The sequence below is a fragment of the Dasypus novemcinctus genome, chromosome 9 (assembly GCF_030445035.2).
Source record: "Dasypus novemcinctus isolate mDasNov1 chromosome 9, mDasNov1.1.hap2, whole genome shotgun sequence".
Taxonomy (NCBI): Eukaryota; Metazoa; Chordata; class Mammalia; order Cingulata; family Dasypodidae; genus Dasypus; species Dasypus novemcinctus.
In genome coordinates, this window is record NC_080681.1 from 7,142,896 (window position 1) to 7,162,323 (window position 19,428).

The 19,428-nt window shown below is 40.1% G+C and overlaps 1 protein-coding gene across 3 annotated transcripts in view; it reads right to left on the reverse strand.

Moving 5' to 3' along the window:
- Positions 1–19,428, reverse strand: part of SLC22A15 (solute carrier family 22 member 15) — a 105,311-nt gene that overhangs the window by 33,544 nt on the left and 52,339 nt on the right. For all 3 annotated transcript variants that reach the window (XR_009187083.2, XR_011649593.1, XM_058302996.2), the window contains exons 3-4: positions 15,557–15,689; positions 14,781–14,945 (exon numbers count right to left, since the gene is read on the reverse strand). Coding sequence is in view for 1 of the 3 variants with exons in the window: in XM_058302996.2 (XP_058158979.1) it covers positions 14,781–14,945; positions 15,557–15,689 (298 nt within the window). In the remaining 2 variants the exon portion in view is untranslated. The remainder of the gene's footprint in view (positions 1–14,780; positions 14,946–15,556; positions 15,690–19,428) is intronic.

Consider the following 19,428-nt stretch of genomic DNA (forward strand, 5'->3'; position numbering starts at 1 on the left):
ATTGTTTTTACGAGATTATTTGCAGAAAAACAGACAATAAAGTTACTTCCAGGATGACTTAGAGGGAAACGATGAATGTGTTATCAGAACCTGGAAGAAAGGCAATCCTTGTTTTAAAGTGGCAGAAACCTTGGCAAAATTCTGAAGTCAGGGGGAAGGCAGGGTTTAAGAGCAATGAGCTTGGACATTAAGCTGAGGAGATTTCCAAGCTAAGTATGGAAAGAGCAGCCTGTTTTCTTCTTGCAGCTTATATTTATATGCAAGAGGAAGGGAATAAGCTGAGAACTGAACTCCTGGGCACAAAGAAACCAGAAACGGATGGTTTGGAGAACTCTGAGCTTCTGGCAAGCGAGTCCCCAGAGAAGAGCGCTCCACGTGCAGTGTAACCGACACGGACCCCGTCGGCCACGACAAGCAACGCAGGTTTGGAAATGCAGCTTTCCAGGAGGGATCTGTGCAAAGTCCTCCCGTCTGATGGTCTGGACCCGTGTCCCACATGTGAGGTTGACAAGCTTTTGAGAGGGTTATAGGAACAGAACCACTGCATGCCTGGACTAGAAGGCAGCGACTGAAGAAAAACCACCTCAAAGGCTGGACATGGAAGCTGAGGGACTGAACACATCTTGGGCCAAGAGAGGGGCCACCGTGGGAGTGGAAAGGGCCAGAACGCCCCGGCGCACGGGGAGGGCGCACCTTCTCCCGTGCCTCAGGAGGAGCGTTACCAGCCCGGGTTTCTCAGACACCTGGGGCTGAGGATAGCCTGGCCACTATCCCAAAGCTAAAGCCCGTGGCAGCTTCGCTCCGGGGTGGGGCAGAGCGTGGCAGCTGCGCGAGCACGTGGGGGGCGTGGCTGCCGCCTCACCACCCAGAGGACAGGATGTGTTCTACCTGAGAGGTGACTCTCAGACTTTGACATCCAATGGACTATGTACTGCAGGGTTTCAGAATTGTTCAAGGCCTGTGACCCGTTTTCTCCAATTTCTCCCTGTGGGAATGGGGATGTTTGGCCTGTGCCTGTCCCTCCTCTCTATCAGGAAGCAGATAACTTTTTCTTTATGCTTCACAGATGCTCCGACAGAGGGGAACTGTGCTCTAGGACAGAACACCCCTAGAACCAGTTCTGAGGAGGCTTTGTGCGAAGCATTGCCACTGAGATGACTTAAGGCTGCCGGGATGTCATGAGGGGATGAATGATTTTGTGTGATGGAAAGAATGAATTTTGGACAGAGAAATTACGTGTCTTTTGGGGGCCCACAGGGTGGAGCACGGTGGTTTGGAGCTGTATGTACCCCAGAAAATCTTCCCCTGGGTGTGGCCCTTTAGGCAAGCTCCTTCGGTTAAGGAGTGACCCACCTCATGCAGAGTGTCTGGCTCTAGATCTCTCGCTAGAGTCTGGTATAAATGGAATGAATTCAGAGAGAAGCAGCAGCTGAATCAACAAAACCTACGAGAGAAGGGAGAGCCCGCAGGCGGTCTAAGTGCCTTGACAGGTGGCAGCAGCCCAGGGCTGTCAACAGCTGGTCTTCGGGAGGAGAGGTCAGCAGAGGAGGCCTTAGCCTGGAGCTTTTCAGGGCCTCGAACGGCAAGCTAACAAATTCTGACGGCTTAAGCCATCCCATTTCACGATACCTGCTTTACGCTGCCTAGGAAACTAAAACTTTCATTGAACATTTAGGTTTTTTCCAATGTCTTATAATTTGTTAGCATATTTGAAGCCATAGGGATGTAAAAGATTGTGCAGGAAGAAACAAGAGTGAAAAGAAAGGCCAAGGAAAGGAACTGTGGGAAGAGGGCAGAGTAAGAAGCCCCTGGAATCAGTCCCTCCAGCAGAACGACCAGTAAACAGGCGGAAAGTACCTGACTCGACTATTGTGAGATTCTGGAATCTGATAGAACCTGTGCAGCATCCAGGGAAGAGCAGAAGGAAGAGGCTGATAAATTGTGGTGATACAAGCAACTGCTCTCTCTCTCTGCATAGCAGTTATTGTCATCCAGCCCCACTCTTGCGTCAGGCACAATGAGAATCAGTGGGTGGGGTGCAATGAGATCACTAATTAGTGCTTTCTTTTTCTTTAAAAACTAATCAATTTTGATACATATTAATACAGCATAAATCCATGCAAAGTGTACAATCAATGGTATCTGGTATAACCACATAGTTGCGCATTCATCACTTCAATCATATTTAGAGCATTTTCTTTATTTCAGTAATAACAATAAAAAAAGACAAACAAAAACTCATCACCTTTCAAGCTCTCTATGCTTCTCTGCTGTACCTCTTGTTTGTATTTATATTTTGTAAAAATCTCTTGTTTGTATTTATATTTTGTAGAAACAGTCTTATATATGCAATATCACCCATACTCATATTTCACATCAAGTTTCACTATGCTATTCAGTCCCATGCTACATTATTTTAGCTTTCCTTCTAATAATATACATGACCTTGGACTTTCCCTTTCAACCACTGTCATACCCATATAATAACTCTGCTAGTTACAAACACTATGATGAGCTTTCATCATTTCTATTTATTTCCAAAGATTTACAAACAACTTTTTAAACAATTATGCACAGTTTAACCCTCAGCTTTCCATTCTCTACCCTCATTCTATTTCCTGGTGACCTGTATACTAACTAATAACTCCATGAGTTCACACAATATATTTAGTCCATAGTAGCACAATCATACAGAATCTGTCCTTTGTGTCTGGCTTGCTTCACTCAACATAATGTCCTCCAGGTTCATCCACGTTGTCACATGCTTCATGACTTCATTTCTTCATATAGCTGCATAATATTCCATCATGTGAATACACCACAGTTTGATGATCCATGCACTGGTTGATGGATACCTGGGTTGTTTACATTTTTTGGCAATTGTGAATAATGCCGCTATGAACATGGGTGTGCAGGTGTCTATTTATGTCACTGCTCTCAGTTCTTCTGGGTATACCTCCTCGTGATATTGCTGGGTTACATGGCAAGTCTATATTCAACTTCCTCAGGAACTGCCAAACAGTCCTGCACAGGGGCTGTACCATTCCATTTTCCCACCAACAGGGAATAAGATTTCCTATTACTCCACATCCTCTCCAACACTTGTAGTTTTCCAACTTTTAATAGTGGCCATTCTAATAGGTGTGAAATACTTCATTGCAGTTTTTATTTGCATTTCCCTAATCACTACTGATGCTGAACATTTTTTCATGTGTTTTTCACCATTTGTATTTCTCCTTTGGACAATTGTCTTTTCAAGTCTTTTACCCATTTTTTAATCAGGTAGTTTCCTTTTTTATTGTTGAGCTGTATGATCTCTTTATACATCATGGATATTAAACCCTTATTGGTTACATTATTGCCAAATATTTTCTCCCACTGAGTCAGCTGCCTTTTCACCCTTTTGCCAAAGTCCCTTGAGGTGCAAAAGTGTTTAATTTTTAAGAAGGTCCCATTTATCCATTTTTCCTTTTATTGCTCATGTTTTGGGTATAAGGTGTAAGAGACTCCTGCCTACCACAAGATCTTGAGGCTGTTTTTCTACATTTTCATCTAGGAGTTTTCTGGTTGTCACTTTTATATTTAGGTCCTTGATCCATTTTGAATTAATTTTTCTATCAGGTATGAGTTAGGAGTCCTCTTTCTTTTGGATATGGCTATCCAGTTCTCCCAGCACTATTCATTGAATACACTGTTTCATGGCCCAGATGGGAAAACGTGATAGCCTGTCAAAAATCACTTGAGGGAGCAGATGTGGCTCAAGCAGTTGGGTACCCGCCTCCTACACGGGAGGTCCTCGGTTCAGTTCTGAGTGCTTCCTAAAGAAGATGACCAGAAAATGAGGGGACACAACAAGCAGAGACAATGAGCAGACAATGAGCAGCCACAGCAAGCAGAGAGATGAAGGAGCCATCGGGGGGGCGGGGGAAGGTGGGAATCACTTGACCATAGATGTGAGGGTCTATTTCTGAGTTCTTGATTTGGTTCCACTGGTCAGTATGTCTATCTTTACGCCGGTACCATGCTGTTTTTACCACTGTAGCTAAGCTATGTGCTTTAAAGTCAGGAAGTGAGAGTCCTCCAAGTTCATTCATCTGTTTTAAGAAATCTTTGGTTATTCGGGGCCCTTTATTCTTCCAAATAAATTTTATAATTGGCTTCTCCATTTCTACAAAAAGGCTACTGGTATTTTACTGGGATTGTATTGAAGCTGTAAATCAGTTTGGCTAGAATTGAAGTTTTATTGATAAACAGTCTTCCGGGTCATGAACATGGAATGTCCTTCCATTTATTTAAGTCTTTGGTTCTTTCAGCAACATTTTGTAGTTTTCTGAATACAAATCCTTTATGTCCTTGGTTAAGTTTATTCCTAAATATTTGAGTCTTTCAGTTGCTATTATAAATGGATTTATTTTTCTGATTGCATCCTCAGATTGCTCATCAGTAGTGTATAGAAATATATTGATTTTTGTGTATTAATCTTGTATCCCACCACTTTGCTGAACTCATCTATTAGTTCTAGTAGCTTTGTTTTGGATTTTTCAGGATTTTCTAGATACAGGATTATATCATCAGTGAAGAGTGAAAGTTTTATTTCTTCATTTCCTATTTGGGTGCCTTTTATATCTTTAGCCTAAATGCTCTAGCTAGAACTTCTAGCACAATATTGAAAAACAATGGAAGCAGATGTGGCTCAAGGAATTGGGCTCCTGCCTACCACATGGGAGGTCCCTGGTTCAGCTCCCAGTGCCTCCTAAAGAAGACAGCAAGCTGGTGCGACAAGCAGGTGTGGCAAGCTGACACAACAAGATGATGCAACAAGAGACACAAGAAGAAAACCATAATGAGAGACGCAACAAAGCAGGGAACAGAGATGGCTTAAGAGATTAGGCACCTCCCTCCCACATTGGAGGTCCTGGGTTCAGTTCCTGGTGCCTCCTACAGAAACAAGGAAGATGAACAGACAAAGCAAGTGCAAACAAGGGGGTAGGGAGAGATAAATAAAAATAAATCTTTAAAAACAAAAACAAAGAAATCCTGTCTTGTTCCTGATCTCAGCAGGAAAGCTTTTATGCTTTCTCCATTGAGTACAATGCTAGCTGTAGGTTTTTTTTATATGTGCACTTTACCACACCAAGGAAGCTTCCTTCTATTTCTATATTTTGGAGTATTTTCATCATGAAAGGATGTTGTATCTTGTCAAACACCTTTCTGCATCAATTGAGAGGATCACGTGATTTTTCTTCTTCAATTTATTAATGTGGTTTATTACACTAATTGGTATTCTTGTGCATAACTGGGATAAAACCCACTTGACTGTAATGTACAATTCTTTCAATGTGCTTTTGGATTTAATTAGCAAGTATTTTTTTGAGGATTTTTGCATCTGTATTCATTAGAGAAATTGGTCTGTAATTTTCTTTTCATTGTATCTTTTCCTGGTTTTGGTATAAGGGTGATTTTGGCTCCACAGAATTAAGTTTTGTAGCATTCTTTCCTGTTCAATTTTTTGGAAGAGGCTGAGCAAGCCTGGTATTAGATTGTCTTTGAATGATTGGTAGAATTCATCTGTGAAGCCATCTGGTCCTGGGCTTTTCTTTGGGAGCTTTTTGATGACTGTTTCAATCTCTTCACTTGTTATTGGTTTGCTAGGCTCCTATTTCTTCTAGGGTCAGTGTAGGTTATTCATTTATTTCTAGGAATTTGTCCATCTCATGTAAATTGTCTCGTTTTTGGGCATACAGTTGTTCATAGAATCCTCTAATGACCTCTCTTATTTCTGTGGGGTCAATGGTAATGTGCCCTCTCATTTCCAATTTAATTTACTTTAGTCTTCTCTCTTTTTTTCTTTGTCAGTCTAGCTAAGGGTATGTTCATTTTGTTGACTTTCTTAAGGAACCAATTCTACTGGGGATTTTTTGTTCTTAATTTCATTTATTTCTTCACTGATTTCACTAATTATTTCCTTCAGTTTGGTTTGGGATTCGTTTGCTGTTCTTTTTTAGTTCCTCCAGGTGTGCAGTTAGATCTTCAAGTTTAACTTTTTCTTCTTTTTTAATATATGCATTGAGGGCTATAAATTTCCTTCTCAACAGTGCCTTTGCATAGGTTTTAATATGTTGTATTCTCATTTTAATTTGTCTCATAATATTTGCTGGATTCTCTTGGAACTTCTTCTTTGACCAACTGGTTGTTTAAGAGTGTCACTTAATCTCCATATATTTACAAATATTTCCCTTTTCCATCCATTATTGATTTCTAGCTTCATTCTGTTATGATCAGAGAACATGTTTTGTATAATTTCAATCTTTTTAAATTTATTGAGACCTGTCTTGTGACCCAACATATGGTCTATCCTGTAGAATCCATGAGCACTTGAAAAGAAAGTATATCCTGCTGTTCTGGGGTGTAATGCTCTATAGATGTCTGTTAGGTCTAGTTTATTTATCATATTATTCAAGCTGTCTCTTTATTTATCCTCTGTTCAGATGTTCTATACAATACTGAGAGTAGTATATTGAAGTCTCCAACTATTATTGTAGAGACATCTATTTCTCCTTTCAGTTTTGCCCATGTGTTCCTCATGTATCTTGGGGTACCCAGGTTAGATGCATAAGTATTTAGTACAGGTACTTCTTCTTGGTGAATTACCCCTTTTATTAATACATAATGACCTTTTTCATTTTTTATAACAGTTTTGCATTTAAAATCTATTTTGTCTGATATTGGTATCACTATTCCAGCTCTTTTTTGGTTATTGTTTGTATGGAATATCTTTTTCGAACCTTTCACTTTTAGCCTATTTGTGTCTGTAGCAGTTTGACATAGTTATGAATTCCAAAATTGATACTGGATTATGTTTGTAATCTGATCAATTAGGGCATGAATGAGTTATGATCAGGGTTTTGATCGGGCCACGTCATTAGAGCACTGAGTCCCCACCCCTTGGTGAGGGTGAGTTTGATTTCCAGGGGTCAGAGTTGGGGCTTTCAATGCAAGGGTTTTTGACGTTGGAGTTTTGATGCTGGAGTTTGATGCTAAAGCCATACACTGGAACCCCAGGAAGTAAGCTCACAGAGGAAAGAGAAGCCATCCCCAGGAAGAGAGGAACCCTGAGCCCAGGAAGAGGCAAGCCCTGGGAAGGAAGGAACCTTGAACCCAGAAAGGAGCAAGACCCTGGAAGGAGGAACCCAGGAAGCCTGAGCCCTCACAGCCATCAGTAGCCATCTTGCTCCAATATGTGAAAATAGACTTTGATGAGGGAAGTAACTTATGCTTTATGGCCTGGTCTCTGTAAGCTCCTACCCCAAATAAATAACCTTTATAAAAACCAACCAATTTCTGGTATTTTGCATCAGCACCCCTTGGGCTGACTAATACAGTGTCCTTACACTGAACTGAGTCTCTTGTAGATAGTATATAGATGGCTCACATTTTTTGAATCCATTCTACCAGTTTAAATCTTTTGATTGGGGAGTTCAAGCCATTAACATTCAATGTTATTAGTATAAAGACATTACTTACTTCATTCAAATTTTGTCCTTTGGCTTTCCATTGTTACTGTCTGTCTTTTTACCCTTTAATTTACCCTTTCTAACAATCTTCATTTCTATACTCTGATTCTCCAAGTCTCTTGCCCTTGTTTTTCCCTTTCAGTCCGCAGCACTCCTTTTAGTATCTTTTGTAATTCTGGTCTTTTGGTAACATACTCTCTCTGTTTTTGTTTGTCTGTGAAGACTCTGAACTCACCCTCAATCTTTAAGATTTATGTATTTATTTTTAAAAATTATTACTATTGGTCACCCCCCTCCTCCAGACAGTTATCTCACCTGTCTGCTCATTGTTTGCTCACCTTCTCTAGGAGGCACTGGGAGCTGAATCCAGGACCTCCCACAAGGGGGCAAGTGCCCAATGGCCTGAGCCACATTTGCTCCCCATGGGTTTGCGACATCTACTGACTTGTGGCATCTACTCATTCAGGCCTCTGCTTGTTGTGGTGGGTGTGGCGTCTAGCTCATTGCAGCAGGTGTGGCATCTGCTAGTCTTCTTTAGGAGGCACTGGGACACGAACATGGGACCTCCCATGTGGTAGGCGGGTACCCAACTGGTTGAGCCACATCTGCTTCCCACACCCTTGTTTTTTGAAGGGCAGTTTTCCTGGATAAATAATATTTCTCTTTCAGTACATTAAATACACCACCCACTTTCTTCTTACCTCCATGGCTTCTGGTAAGAGGTTGGCACCTAATCTTATTGAGGTTCCCTTATATGTGATACTTTGCTTTTCTCTTGCTGCTTTCAGAATCTTCTTTATCTCTGATACTTGTCATTCTGTCTATTCAGATTTATTCTGTTTAGGGTGTGCTGTCCTTCTTAGATATTGATATTCTTTCTGCCCCTTTTTCATTATTTTCTCCTTCTTGGACACTAATAATATGTTTGTGCATTTTGAGTTGTCATTCAAATCCCTGAGACCCTGTTCCATCTTTTCCACTCTTTTTTCTGTTTTCCTGTCTTTTCCAGTTTAAGTATTCTGTCCTTGAAATCACTACTTCTGTCATCAAGAAGTTCATATCTGCTGTTATGTGCCTCTAATGGAGGGATGCTAAACCTTTTTTGTTCCACAGACCCCTTTGCCAGTCAGGTGAAAACCATGGTTCCCTTACTAAGCTCACACTATACCATGTGTTACGTAATAGATATATCACACCTGCACTAACACATCCCCACAAGAACGTTTTTTTGAATTTTCAATTCAAGCTCATGTACCCCCTGAAATCTTTCCACAGACTCCTTGGGTGTCTGTGGACCCCTGGTTAAGAACCCCTGCTGCTCTAATGTTCTTTTTTTTTTTTAATTTTAATTTAATTTTTTATTTTTTTAAAGTTAATAGATGACAAAAAACGTTACATTAAAAAACACAAGAGGTTCCCATATACTCCATTTCCCACCCCCATTTTTTTTAATTGCATTTTTTTGAAGATACATATATAACAAAAAATGTTACTTTAAAAAATATAAGAGGTTCCCATATACCCCACACAACGTGCTTTTAATATCATCTATTGTGCCTTTCATTCCAATATGCACTGTTACTTTCCTTTGCAGGCTTTCAAATTGTTCTTTATGCTCATTTACTGTCTTCTTAACATCCTTTATCTTTTTAGTCATATTTTCTTTCAATTCTTTGAACAGATTTAGGAGATATGTGTGATTATCATTGATTAGCTGTCTTAAATCCTAGATGACTTCAGATATTTGATTTGTTCCTTTGCCTGGGCCATCTTTTCCTGTTTCCATAAGTTTGTAAATTTTTGCTGATGTCTAGGCATCTGAATATGTTAGTGAATTTACTCTGATGGTCAATTTCTCTTGCCTAGTATACACGTATTTTTTTACAGCTCTTATTTGATTTTTGGTTCAACTTATTCTATTTTTATTTTTTTATTTTTTTAAAGTTTTATTTATTCTGCACCATCACCCCCTCCCCCTGCCCCACTGTCTGTTCTCTGTGTCCATTCACTGTGTATTCTTCTGTGTCTTTTTGTCTTCTCTTTAGGCAGCACCAGGAACTGATCCTGGGACCTTCCCAAGTGGGAAAGAGGTCCTCAATCTCTTGAGCCACCTCAGCTTCCTGGTCTGCTGTGTCTCTTATTGCCTTTCTTTAGTGTCTTTTTATTGCATCATTTTGTTGTGCCAGCTCTCCACTTAGGCCAGCACTTCTGTGTGGGTCAGCACTCCATGTGGGCCAGCTCTCCACTCAGGCCAGCTTGCCTTCACCAGGATGCCCTGGGAGTCAAACCCTGGACCTCCCATATGGTAGATGGGTGCCCAATTACTTGAGCTACATCTGCTTCCCTCAACTTATTCTAAATCTTTAAAATTGCCCATCTGTTATCAAAATCTGCCAGGGACACACGATTGGGGTGCAAATTTTCTTTCATGAAACTTGTGAGAGATCCAAAATCAGTTTTTCTCCATGCAGTTTCCTGACTCTCCAGCAGATGGTGCTCCTTGGTGAACCATTCCACAGAGGTGCTTCATTTAACCTTCACTTTCCAGTGTTTCTAGTCTGGCCAAATCTCCTGACATTCAAGAAAATCTGTCATAACACAGGCTGGATATAAACTCAAGAAAACATACATCTCAGGGGATGAATTCCAGAGTTAACATTTAATATTAAAATATACAGTGTGGAAAAAAATTATAAGACAAACATCAGGAAATGATGACCCAATTCAAAGGAAGAGGATACAAATCTAGAAAACATTAACATAGAAGACCAGACTGTGGACATGGCAGATAAAGAGTTAAATAATGATCTCAATATGCTCAGGGAGATGAAGGAAAATTCAAAGAAAGAACTAAAGGATATCAGGAACCAGTCAATATGCTCAAAGAGATGAAGGAAAATACAGAGAACTAACTGATATCAGGAAAACAATAAATTAATAATATGAGAACCTTAGCAAAGAGAGAGAAATTTTTAAAAGTCACCAGTTCCAGAACTACTGGAATTGAAGACCACAATAACTGAAATGAAATATGCCTAGGAGGATTTCAACAGCAGATTGAAGCTGGCAGAAGAAAGAATGAGTGAACTCAAATACAAGACACTTGAAATGAGTTAGGCTAAGGAGAAGAAGAAAAAAGAATTATTAAAAGCAAAAATACTTTAAAAGATACCATCAAGCATATTAATATATGTATTATGGGATCCCCAAAAAGAGAAGAAAGAGAGAAAGGGCAGAGAGAAAATTCAAAGAAATAATGACAAATAACTTTCTAAACTTAGCAAAAGATGAGAATATGCACATTCGAGAAGCCCAGAGAACACCAAATGAGATACATTTGAAGACAAAAATGCCCCTTCACATATTGACTAAACTGCTGAATGCAAAGGACAAGGTGAATGTTCTGAAAGCTGCAAAAGAAAAGCAATGTATTCCGTATAAGGAAGTTCCGAACAAAAACTATGGAGACAATTCCCAGATAATCTAAAGCTGAAGGAGTTCATCACCTCTAACCTGCCCTACAAGCAATGCTAAAAGGAGTTCTTCAGACTGAAAGGAAAAGACACTGGACAGTGCTTCAAAGTGGCATAAAAAATAAAGACCTCTGGTAAAGGTAAACATTTGGGTAATTATAAATGACAGCACTACTGTATTGAATTTTTTGGTATGTAACTCTACTTCCTACAGATGCCAAAATGCAAATGCATAAAAAGTATGAGATATCTACAGTTTTAGACATACAATCTACACAGATATAATTTTTAACAGGTACAAAACAAGGTGTGGGAACAGACAGGTATAGGAATAGTTTTTATGTATTCTCTTAAAGTCAAGTTGGTATCAAACCAAATATGATTGTTATATATGTAGGATGTTAAACTTTATCCTCATGGTAACTACAAGGAAAATACATAAAACATATATCCAGAAAGAAATGAGAAGGGACTCAATATGGTATAATACAAAAAATCAAATAAACATGAAAGTAGGCATTATTGGAAAAACTGAGGGACAAAAACGTATAAGATTTACAAAGACTAAATAGCAAAATGGCAGAAGAAAGTCCTGCAATATTATTAGTGACTTTAAATATAAATGGATTAAACTCTCCAGTCAAAAGACAGTGATTGGCAAAATGTTGTCAGAATTGTCAAAAGATGGAAGCAACCCAAGTGTCTGCCAAGTAATGAACGGATAAACAAATGTGGTATATCTACACAATGGAAATTAATTGGCTATAAAAATGAAGTTCTGATACATGTGACAACATGGATGAACCTTGAAGACATCACGTTGAGTAAAATAAGCCAGACTTAAAAGTACAAATATGTATGATCTCAATGATCATAATATCTAATGAAATAATTAGAATAAGCAAACTCACAGAGTCAAAATCTGGAATATAGGTTACCAGGGTGGGCGTAGGGAATAGGGAGTTAATGCTTAAAATGCATAGCATTTCTATTTAGGAGGATGGAAAATTTTAGTAACACAACAATGGAAAAATTTAGTAGCTTGACAATGGCAATGTAATTAACAGCACTGAATTATATATTTGAACATGGCTAATGGGAAGTTTTAGGTTGTATGTGCTACGTATAAAGATTTTTTTAAAAATTCATGGAACTGTGCAACACACTGGACTCTTAAGTTAAACCACAGAGTGTACTTAATAGTACAAGTATAAAAATGTGCTTTCACCAATTATAAGAAATGTACCACACCAATCAAAGTGTTAATAATAGGGTGGCATATGGAAACGGTATGTTTTTTATGCATAATCTTTCTGTGAACCCAGAGCTTCTTTAATGAAAAAAATTAAGGACAAGGACAAAACTCTGGGGGGTACCTTGGTTCACGGGGAAGGAAGAAGGAAGCTTCTCACAAAAGAGTCCCAGACATTTCTTCCTTTTGTCCTGGGTGCAGGCTGGCATACTGGCTTTGAGGGAACTCTCTCGCACCCACTCTGAATTTCACATTGAATGTGGCAACCATCTGGTTCCATTATTGCAGTTTTTTCCCTTTTTCTCGTTTTTCTTTGTTACAGAAATTTTAATACCCTCATCTTAACACAGTTTCAAGGGCAAGAATGAGAGATTAAAGCTCTTTTGTAGGGATCTTTTCACTGACTTTAGGTGAGTGGCAAGGGAGCAAGAGAACAGGAAGGTTTTTTCCCCCCTGACACATAAAATAGGATAAGAATAAACCTCAGATAACCTGACAGGGTGGGGTAGTCTATGTGTTTTCCAAAAGAGCATCTTTATCAAACTCAAGTAAAATGTGGCTATTTTAATACAGGAATGTGCTAGGTACAAGAAAAGTATGCACTTATGATTCTCTAATTGAGTAAAATTTTGGACCTCATGAAAACTGAAACCCTAGGAGAGAGTGCCTTCGTGCCGTCTCTGGATAAAGTAGTGGTGGCTGCAAACTGAAGACTTGGAGGAAGCTTTCTCACTGGACCTCACTCAGAAGCTGCAGTAGAGAAAGGGGTAGCCTGTTCCAGAAGGATTGGCAGCTGCGAAAGACAGATGCCACTTGAGACACCAGTAGGGAGCCTGATGGTGTCCCTTTGCTCCCCCAGCCTCGTTCTAACTAGGCCAACCCAATTCACCCTTCAAATCAGACAACCACTTAGTGGAGCTACAAAAAGAGCAGGAGTCTATTTTATTATTTTATTTACACTTATTAATTATATTTATTACTATTTATTACTATTTGGCCTGTGTCTTTCAGATCACTAGCTCTTACCAACTTCAAATCCCCCTTCCTCTCTACCCAGGACCCAAGATCTTTATTTTCTCCCATTTCTCTTCCCTCCCTACCTTAATAATTTACTGACCTAATCAAATAGAACAACAAAAGACCTTCAAATCAACACCAGCAAGAACAGATCACCCAGGCCAGCGCTCGTGTGAGGTTATCTTCCTCAAGTTCCGAGAGGAGGGACCTCATAGAACAGCACGGAGACACAAAACTTGGGCATCAGGCAGACCTAAGTTGCAACCTTGGCCCTATCAGTTATGAACTGCTCCACATTTGTAAAATGAAGGTAGAAATTCTTAACTTGTCAGTTGTAAGAACAGTACAGGTATATGTCAAATGCTCAGCATGGTATCTTGCATATCACAGTCCCTCAACAAATGGTAGGTGCCCTTTTGCATTAGTTAAAAACAAAGACAACAGGGAAGCGGCTGTGGTTCAACTGACTGGGCTCCCGCCTATCACATGGGAGGTCCTGGGTTCGCGTCCTGGGGCCTTCTTGTGAAGGCAGGCTTGCCCACACCCTGGGAGAGCTGACAGCCCGCTCATGCAGAGAGCTGGCGCAACAAGATGACGCAGCAAAGGGAGAAAAGCAGACACAGAAGAACGTGCAGTGAATGGACACAGAGAGCAGACAGCAAGCAGGTGGCAAGGGGGGGATAAATAAAAATAGATCTTTAAAAACAAAACAAAACAAAAATAAGAAGTCAACAGCATTCTCTCATATATACCCTCATTCAGGCATGTTTCTATCAGCCACATGATCAACCTGTTTCCCATATCAGTACCAGATGGTCCATGGCACTCAAATAATGGTCAAATGAATGAAAAGTAAAACAAACAAAAAGCTATCATTGCAAAACTATAGTCCACAAAGGAGAGTCTGATGCCTAGACACTCTCCCAAGACAATATTTTAAGACAAATAACCTCTTAAAATAATAAATTTGACTGCACATGTAGTTCTTAAGAAGAAGACGGGACAGTTAAAAATAATAAAGAATATGGTCTTATTTTGGTAAACTAAGAATCAGTAAACAAAAGCTAAAATAATATTATCTTCTGACTCGAAGAGCACTGTAAAAACAAAAAAGGCCATGAAATCAGAATTTAATAAAATATTAAGTGGGCTCCAAAAAAGGAGTTCATGGTATTTCCTATTTTTGCACTATTTTCCAGTTCAAGATAAGAAGTGGTTAATGCCCTCCAGAGGAAATCAACAATTTCCACAATAACTAGTAGATAGATAACCATGAGATGGGTGGTGAGCTCCCCACCACAGAGGCATGCCCCGGGGAAAAACTGTAACAGAGGAATATGAATAATGGAAAACGTGGCTCATTCGAGGCCATTCAGAACAAACTCAGGCAAGCAAGTCTAATTGTTGGATAGACAGACTCCTTCAAATCCAAGTGCATTTTCAGACTTCCGGGTTAAACATGCTCTCTACAAGGCTTTCTGGAGCTGCTCCCCATCTCCAGCTCTGCATGGATTTAAGCAGTACCTGCCAGTGCCCAGTAGGCGGTGCCTACACATTCGTTCAGCAAGACAAAGGCCACCAGCGACATCCCTCCATTCATTATGCCCACCAGGAAGCGAGTTACGGCAAAAAACTCATATGAGGGAGAAAATCCATTTGCAATAGCAAATAAGATGTCAAGAGCAAAACCTGGAAAGAGAAGAAGAGTATTCAATTACCCAGAGGCAAAACAGCATTTCATGAAAGCAATACATAATATTCATTGCTTTGTAAAGATCAGCTTTGGTAGACTTAAATTTTCCCAGCTATATTTTTCCAAGTTTCTCAGAAACTGTAAAGAAAAACTGACATTTTATTCCATTGTCACAAATCGATTTCTGACAATCATAGCACAGGTCTCAGTTATTCACAATAATGTTAGAAAATGAAAAATCCTGAGTCCTGTAGAGCTTAGCTGAAATAAATCAACACACAGCAATATAATGAAATGGATCTAGTAGTCTGCTTCAATCTTTGACTGTTCTCCTTAGAAACATGGGGTTAACTGGAATTGGGAAGTTTCAGAAAGCACCACCACCTACCAAAAGTTTACAGTGTCAACATCTGACCTTAACCAGGTGCGCTGGCCTCTGAAATGTGCCTGGCCAGGACCAAGGCTAACTGCAGTCTGGACTCTTGCCAGTGCAATAAGAAGACAATTCCCTGAGGACATTAAGCAAACAGTTCCTTGTATTTAGTTGCCGGTAAACCATAAATAAATAAGTCCTCTCATTTAGTTCAAGGAAGCTCCAGCAGGTTACCTGTGAGATAGACTTTCTTCCTTCCAAAGCGATCTGAAAGCTGGCCGAAGGAGATAACTCCCACGAACACACCACTGAAGAAAAAAGAGCTTGCTGCGCTGACTTTGTAAGATCTATTGGCAATTAAAAACCACTAGAGGAAGGAAAAAAACAAGAGACATTTAGGTCACAGAGAAAATGGATGAAGTTAGATATTAAAAAACTAAATGTACAACAAAAAACTTGTACACTGGAACTTCTGCACCTCAAGACTAAATTTGGTATAGCATCAATTTTGAACCACAATCCAAGGAGATTTTGCCTTCAGAAACTGTAGATATCATTATTTTCATGTGCTCCCATAGTACTCTACACATCTTAAACAGCACTGAAGACAGTATATAACTGCCAATTGTTTATACTTCTTTTGATTATGTCATCGGAGGGGCTGTGTCCCATTCATTTCCATTTCCTTGACACCTAACATATGAAATGACACGTACGAGGCGATGAATGATTCTTCAACAGATTAATGGGTTTAAAATCTTTTGAGTACTTTATCTTCTACTTTAGGGCCGCATATGAACTTAAAGGTTTTTGCAACCATTTTCTGTCCAAAACCCATTATCTAGACAACTAGCAAGATGGAGGCAGAGTAAGGAGTTCCAAGAGTCAGTTCATCCTACAAGGCAGTTAGTGATCACCCAGAGCTATCTAAAGCACCTATTTGGGGGCTCCAGGAAACTAGAAGAGCATCCTGCAACATCCTTGAAAGAACAGAAAGAGGAGACTGCCCATCTGCACAGCAGATTTAGAAGGAGAGCACTCCACGCTGCAGAGCCCAGTGCCCATCCTCCATTGGCGGCACAAGCCACCTCAGGAGATATTCTGTGGCCAGAATTGGAAGCTTCATTTCCCAAAAACGGGAAGAAAGACATGGTTGGGCACCAACTTCAGCTACTGATTAGTAAACTCAGCTGGGTAATTCCTAAGAACAGCTAAAGTGTAAACCTGTCCAAGTCAGAAAGAGGCCGGTAACCACTATTTTAACTCCACGCCTGGCATGAAAAGAAGCGGGGCGGACTGAAAATCCAGAGCTGGTGGGGACTGGCTTCTTCACAGTCAGATCAGGTTGCAGCTCCAGCCTAGGCCCAGCCCCATCTCTGGCAGGGAGGAAGGCAGGGGGACCTGCGCCAGCCTCGGGGAAACAGAGGCCATGCTGTGCAGTCTGGTGAGCACCCTACTTTGGCAGTGCAAGTCGCCTCAGGAGCTGTTCTGTGGCTGGAATGGGAAGTTCCATTTCCCAAAACAGGGGAGGAAGAGACAGTTGGCCAGCAATTTCAGCTACTGATTTCAGTTACTGATTAGTAAATTTAGCTGGCTAAAGTATAACCCTAAGAACAGCTAAAGTTTGAACCTATCCAAGTCAGAAAGAGGCCAGCAGCCACCATTCAGACTCCACCCCCAGCATGAGGGGAAGCCAGGCTGACTGAAAATCACAGTGGAGGTAGAGATCGGTTTCTTTCACCCAGATCGGCCTGCAGCCCTAGCCTAGGCTTCAGTCCCACCTCTGTAAGGGAGAAGGCTGGTGGGCCCTGCACCAGCTTGTCCAGGTAACTGCAGGTGTATTCATCAGGCACAGATTGAATAGTCATAAGTCTACAGGGGCACCTGTGGTCATCTTGGACCTGCACTGCATAGACTGCTGCCCACACCTGCAGCTCCATCCCCACCCCAGGCAGGGGAGGAAGGGGTGAGAAGCCTCATCGGTCTCTCTGGGCAACTACAGTCCAGGCCTGCACGACTTGGATTATTCCACACAGCTGTGGCTCTGTCCCTACCCCTGGTAAAAGAGAAAGTTGAGAGAAATTTCATTAGTCCCTGGGGCAATGAGGGCACCTTGAGGGAGAAAGGGCAGGAAGCCGTAAACTAAAGAGAAAAACTGTACCCAGAATAAATACTCTAGTAAGCCAGATGCCAAGACACCAACAAAAAATTATAATCCACACCAAGAAACAGGAAGCCATGGCCCAGTTAAAGGAACAAGATAAGCCTCCAAATGACATAAAGGACTTGAGACAGATGTTCAAACAATCTCAATAAATTCAATGAGAGGCTAAAGAGATCAAGGATATTAAGAAGACATTGGATGAGCACAAAGAAGAATTTGAAAGCATAAATAGAAAAAGAGCAGACCTTATGGGAATGAAAGGTGCAATAAATGAAACTTAAAATACCCTGGAATCATATAACAGCAAATTTGAGGAAGCAAAAGAAAGGATAGGTGAGCTCGAAGACATGGCTGCCAAAAGTAAACATACAAAAGAACAGATGGAGAAAAGAATGGAAAAAATTGAACAAGGTCTCCGTGAACTAAACGAAAGCAAGAGACATGCAAATATACATGCCATGGGTGTCCGAGAAGGAGAAGAGAAGAGAAGGAATATCTGAAGAAATAATGGTAGAAAATTTCACAACCCTACCGAAGGATAGGTATATCCATGTCGAAGAAGCACAACGTACTGCCATCCAGATAAATCAGAATATACCCACTCTGAGACACATACTAATCAGAATTCCAAATGCCAAAGACAAAGGGAATTCTGAGAGCAGCAAGAGAAAAGCAATGCATAACATACAAGGGATACTCAATAAGATTAAGTGCTGATTTCTCATCAGAAACCATGGAGGAAAGAAGACAGTGGTATGATATATTTAAGAAACTGCAAGAGAAAAACCTCCAGCCAAGAATCTTATATTCAGCAAGATTGTCTTTCAAAGATGAGGTCAAGTTTAGAATATTCACAGACACACAAAGAGTTTGTAACTAAGAGACTGGTTTTGCAGGGAATACTAAAGGGTGTGACACAGCCTGAAAAGAAAAGACAGAGAGAAAGGCCTGATAGAATGTCTAGACATGAAGATTATATCAATAAAAGTAACAAAGTGTCAAAAGAGTAGTGAAAATAAAATATGACAGATAAAAGTCAAATATTCAGGAATAAACGTAACCAACAATGTAAAGCACTTGTATTCAGAAATAATTGGAAGAACATTCCATGCTTATGGATTGGATGACTAAATATCATTAAGATGTTAATTCTACTCAAATTGATATACACATTCAATACAATCCTGATAAAAATTCTACCAGCATTTTTTAAGTAAGTGGAAAGCATGATTATCAAATTTATTTGGAAGGGTAAGGGGTCCTGAATAGCCAGAAACACCTTAAAAAGGAAAAGTGAAGTTGGAGGACCCTAATTTCCAGACTTCAAATCATATTACCTAGCTACAGTGGTAAAAACAGCATGGTACTGGCATAAAGACAGATACACACCAATGTAATCAAACTGATGGTTAAAAAAGAGACCCTCACATCTATGGTCAAGTGATTTTTGACTAGCCTGTCAAACCCACTCAGGGGCAAAACAGTCCATTCAAAAACTGGTGCTGGGAGAACTGGATATCCATGGCCAAAAGAAGAAAAGACAACCCCTATCTCACACCTTATACAAAAATTAACTCAAAGTGGATCAAAACCTAAACATAAAAGCAAGAACCATAAAGCTTCTAGAAGAAAATGTAGGAAAATATCTTCAAGACACGGTGGTAGGTAGTAGATTCTTAAAGGAGATATGAGGAGGACTGAGATGAATTACTGATGTTTAATGCATGTAGAAGTTTTAATTAGCTTTACTGTAAAAGTGTGGAAATGTACAGAGTTGACGGTAACACATTATAGTGAGTAACAGCTGGTTTATAAATGGGAATGTGGCTGAAAAGGGTAGTCTAGGGATGTAAATGTCAAATTACAGAAAGCTAGAAAATAATCTAGGAACTAAATAGCATAGTAAACCCAGAGGTGGATGAGAATTGTGGTTGACGGTACA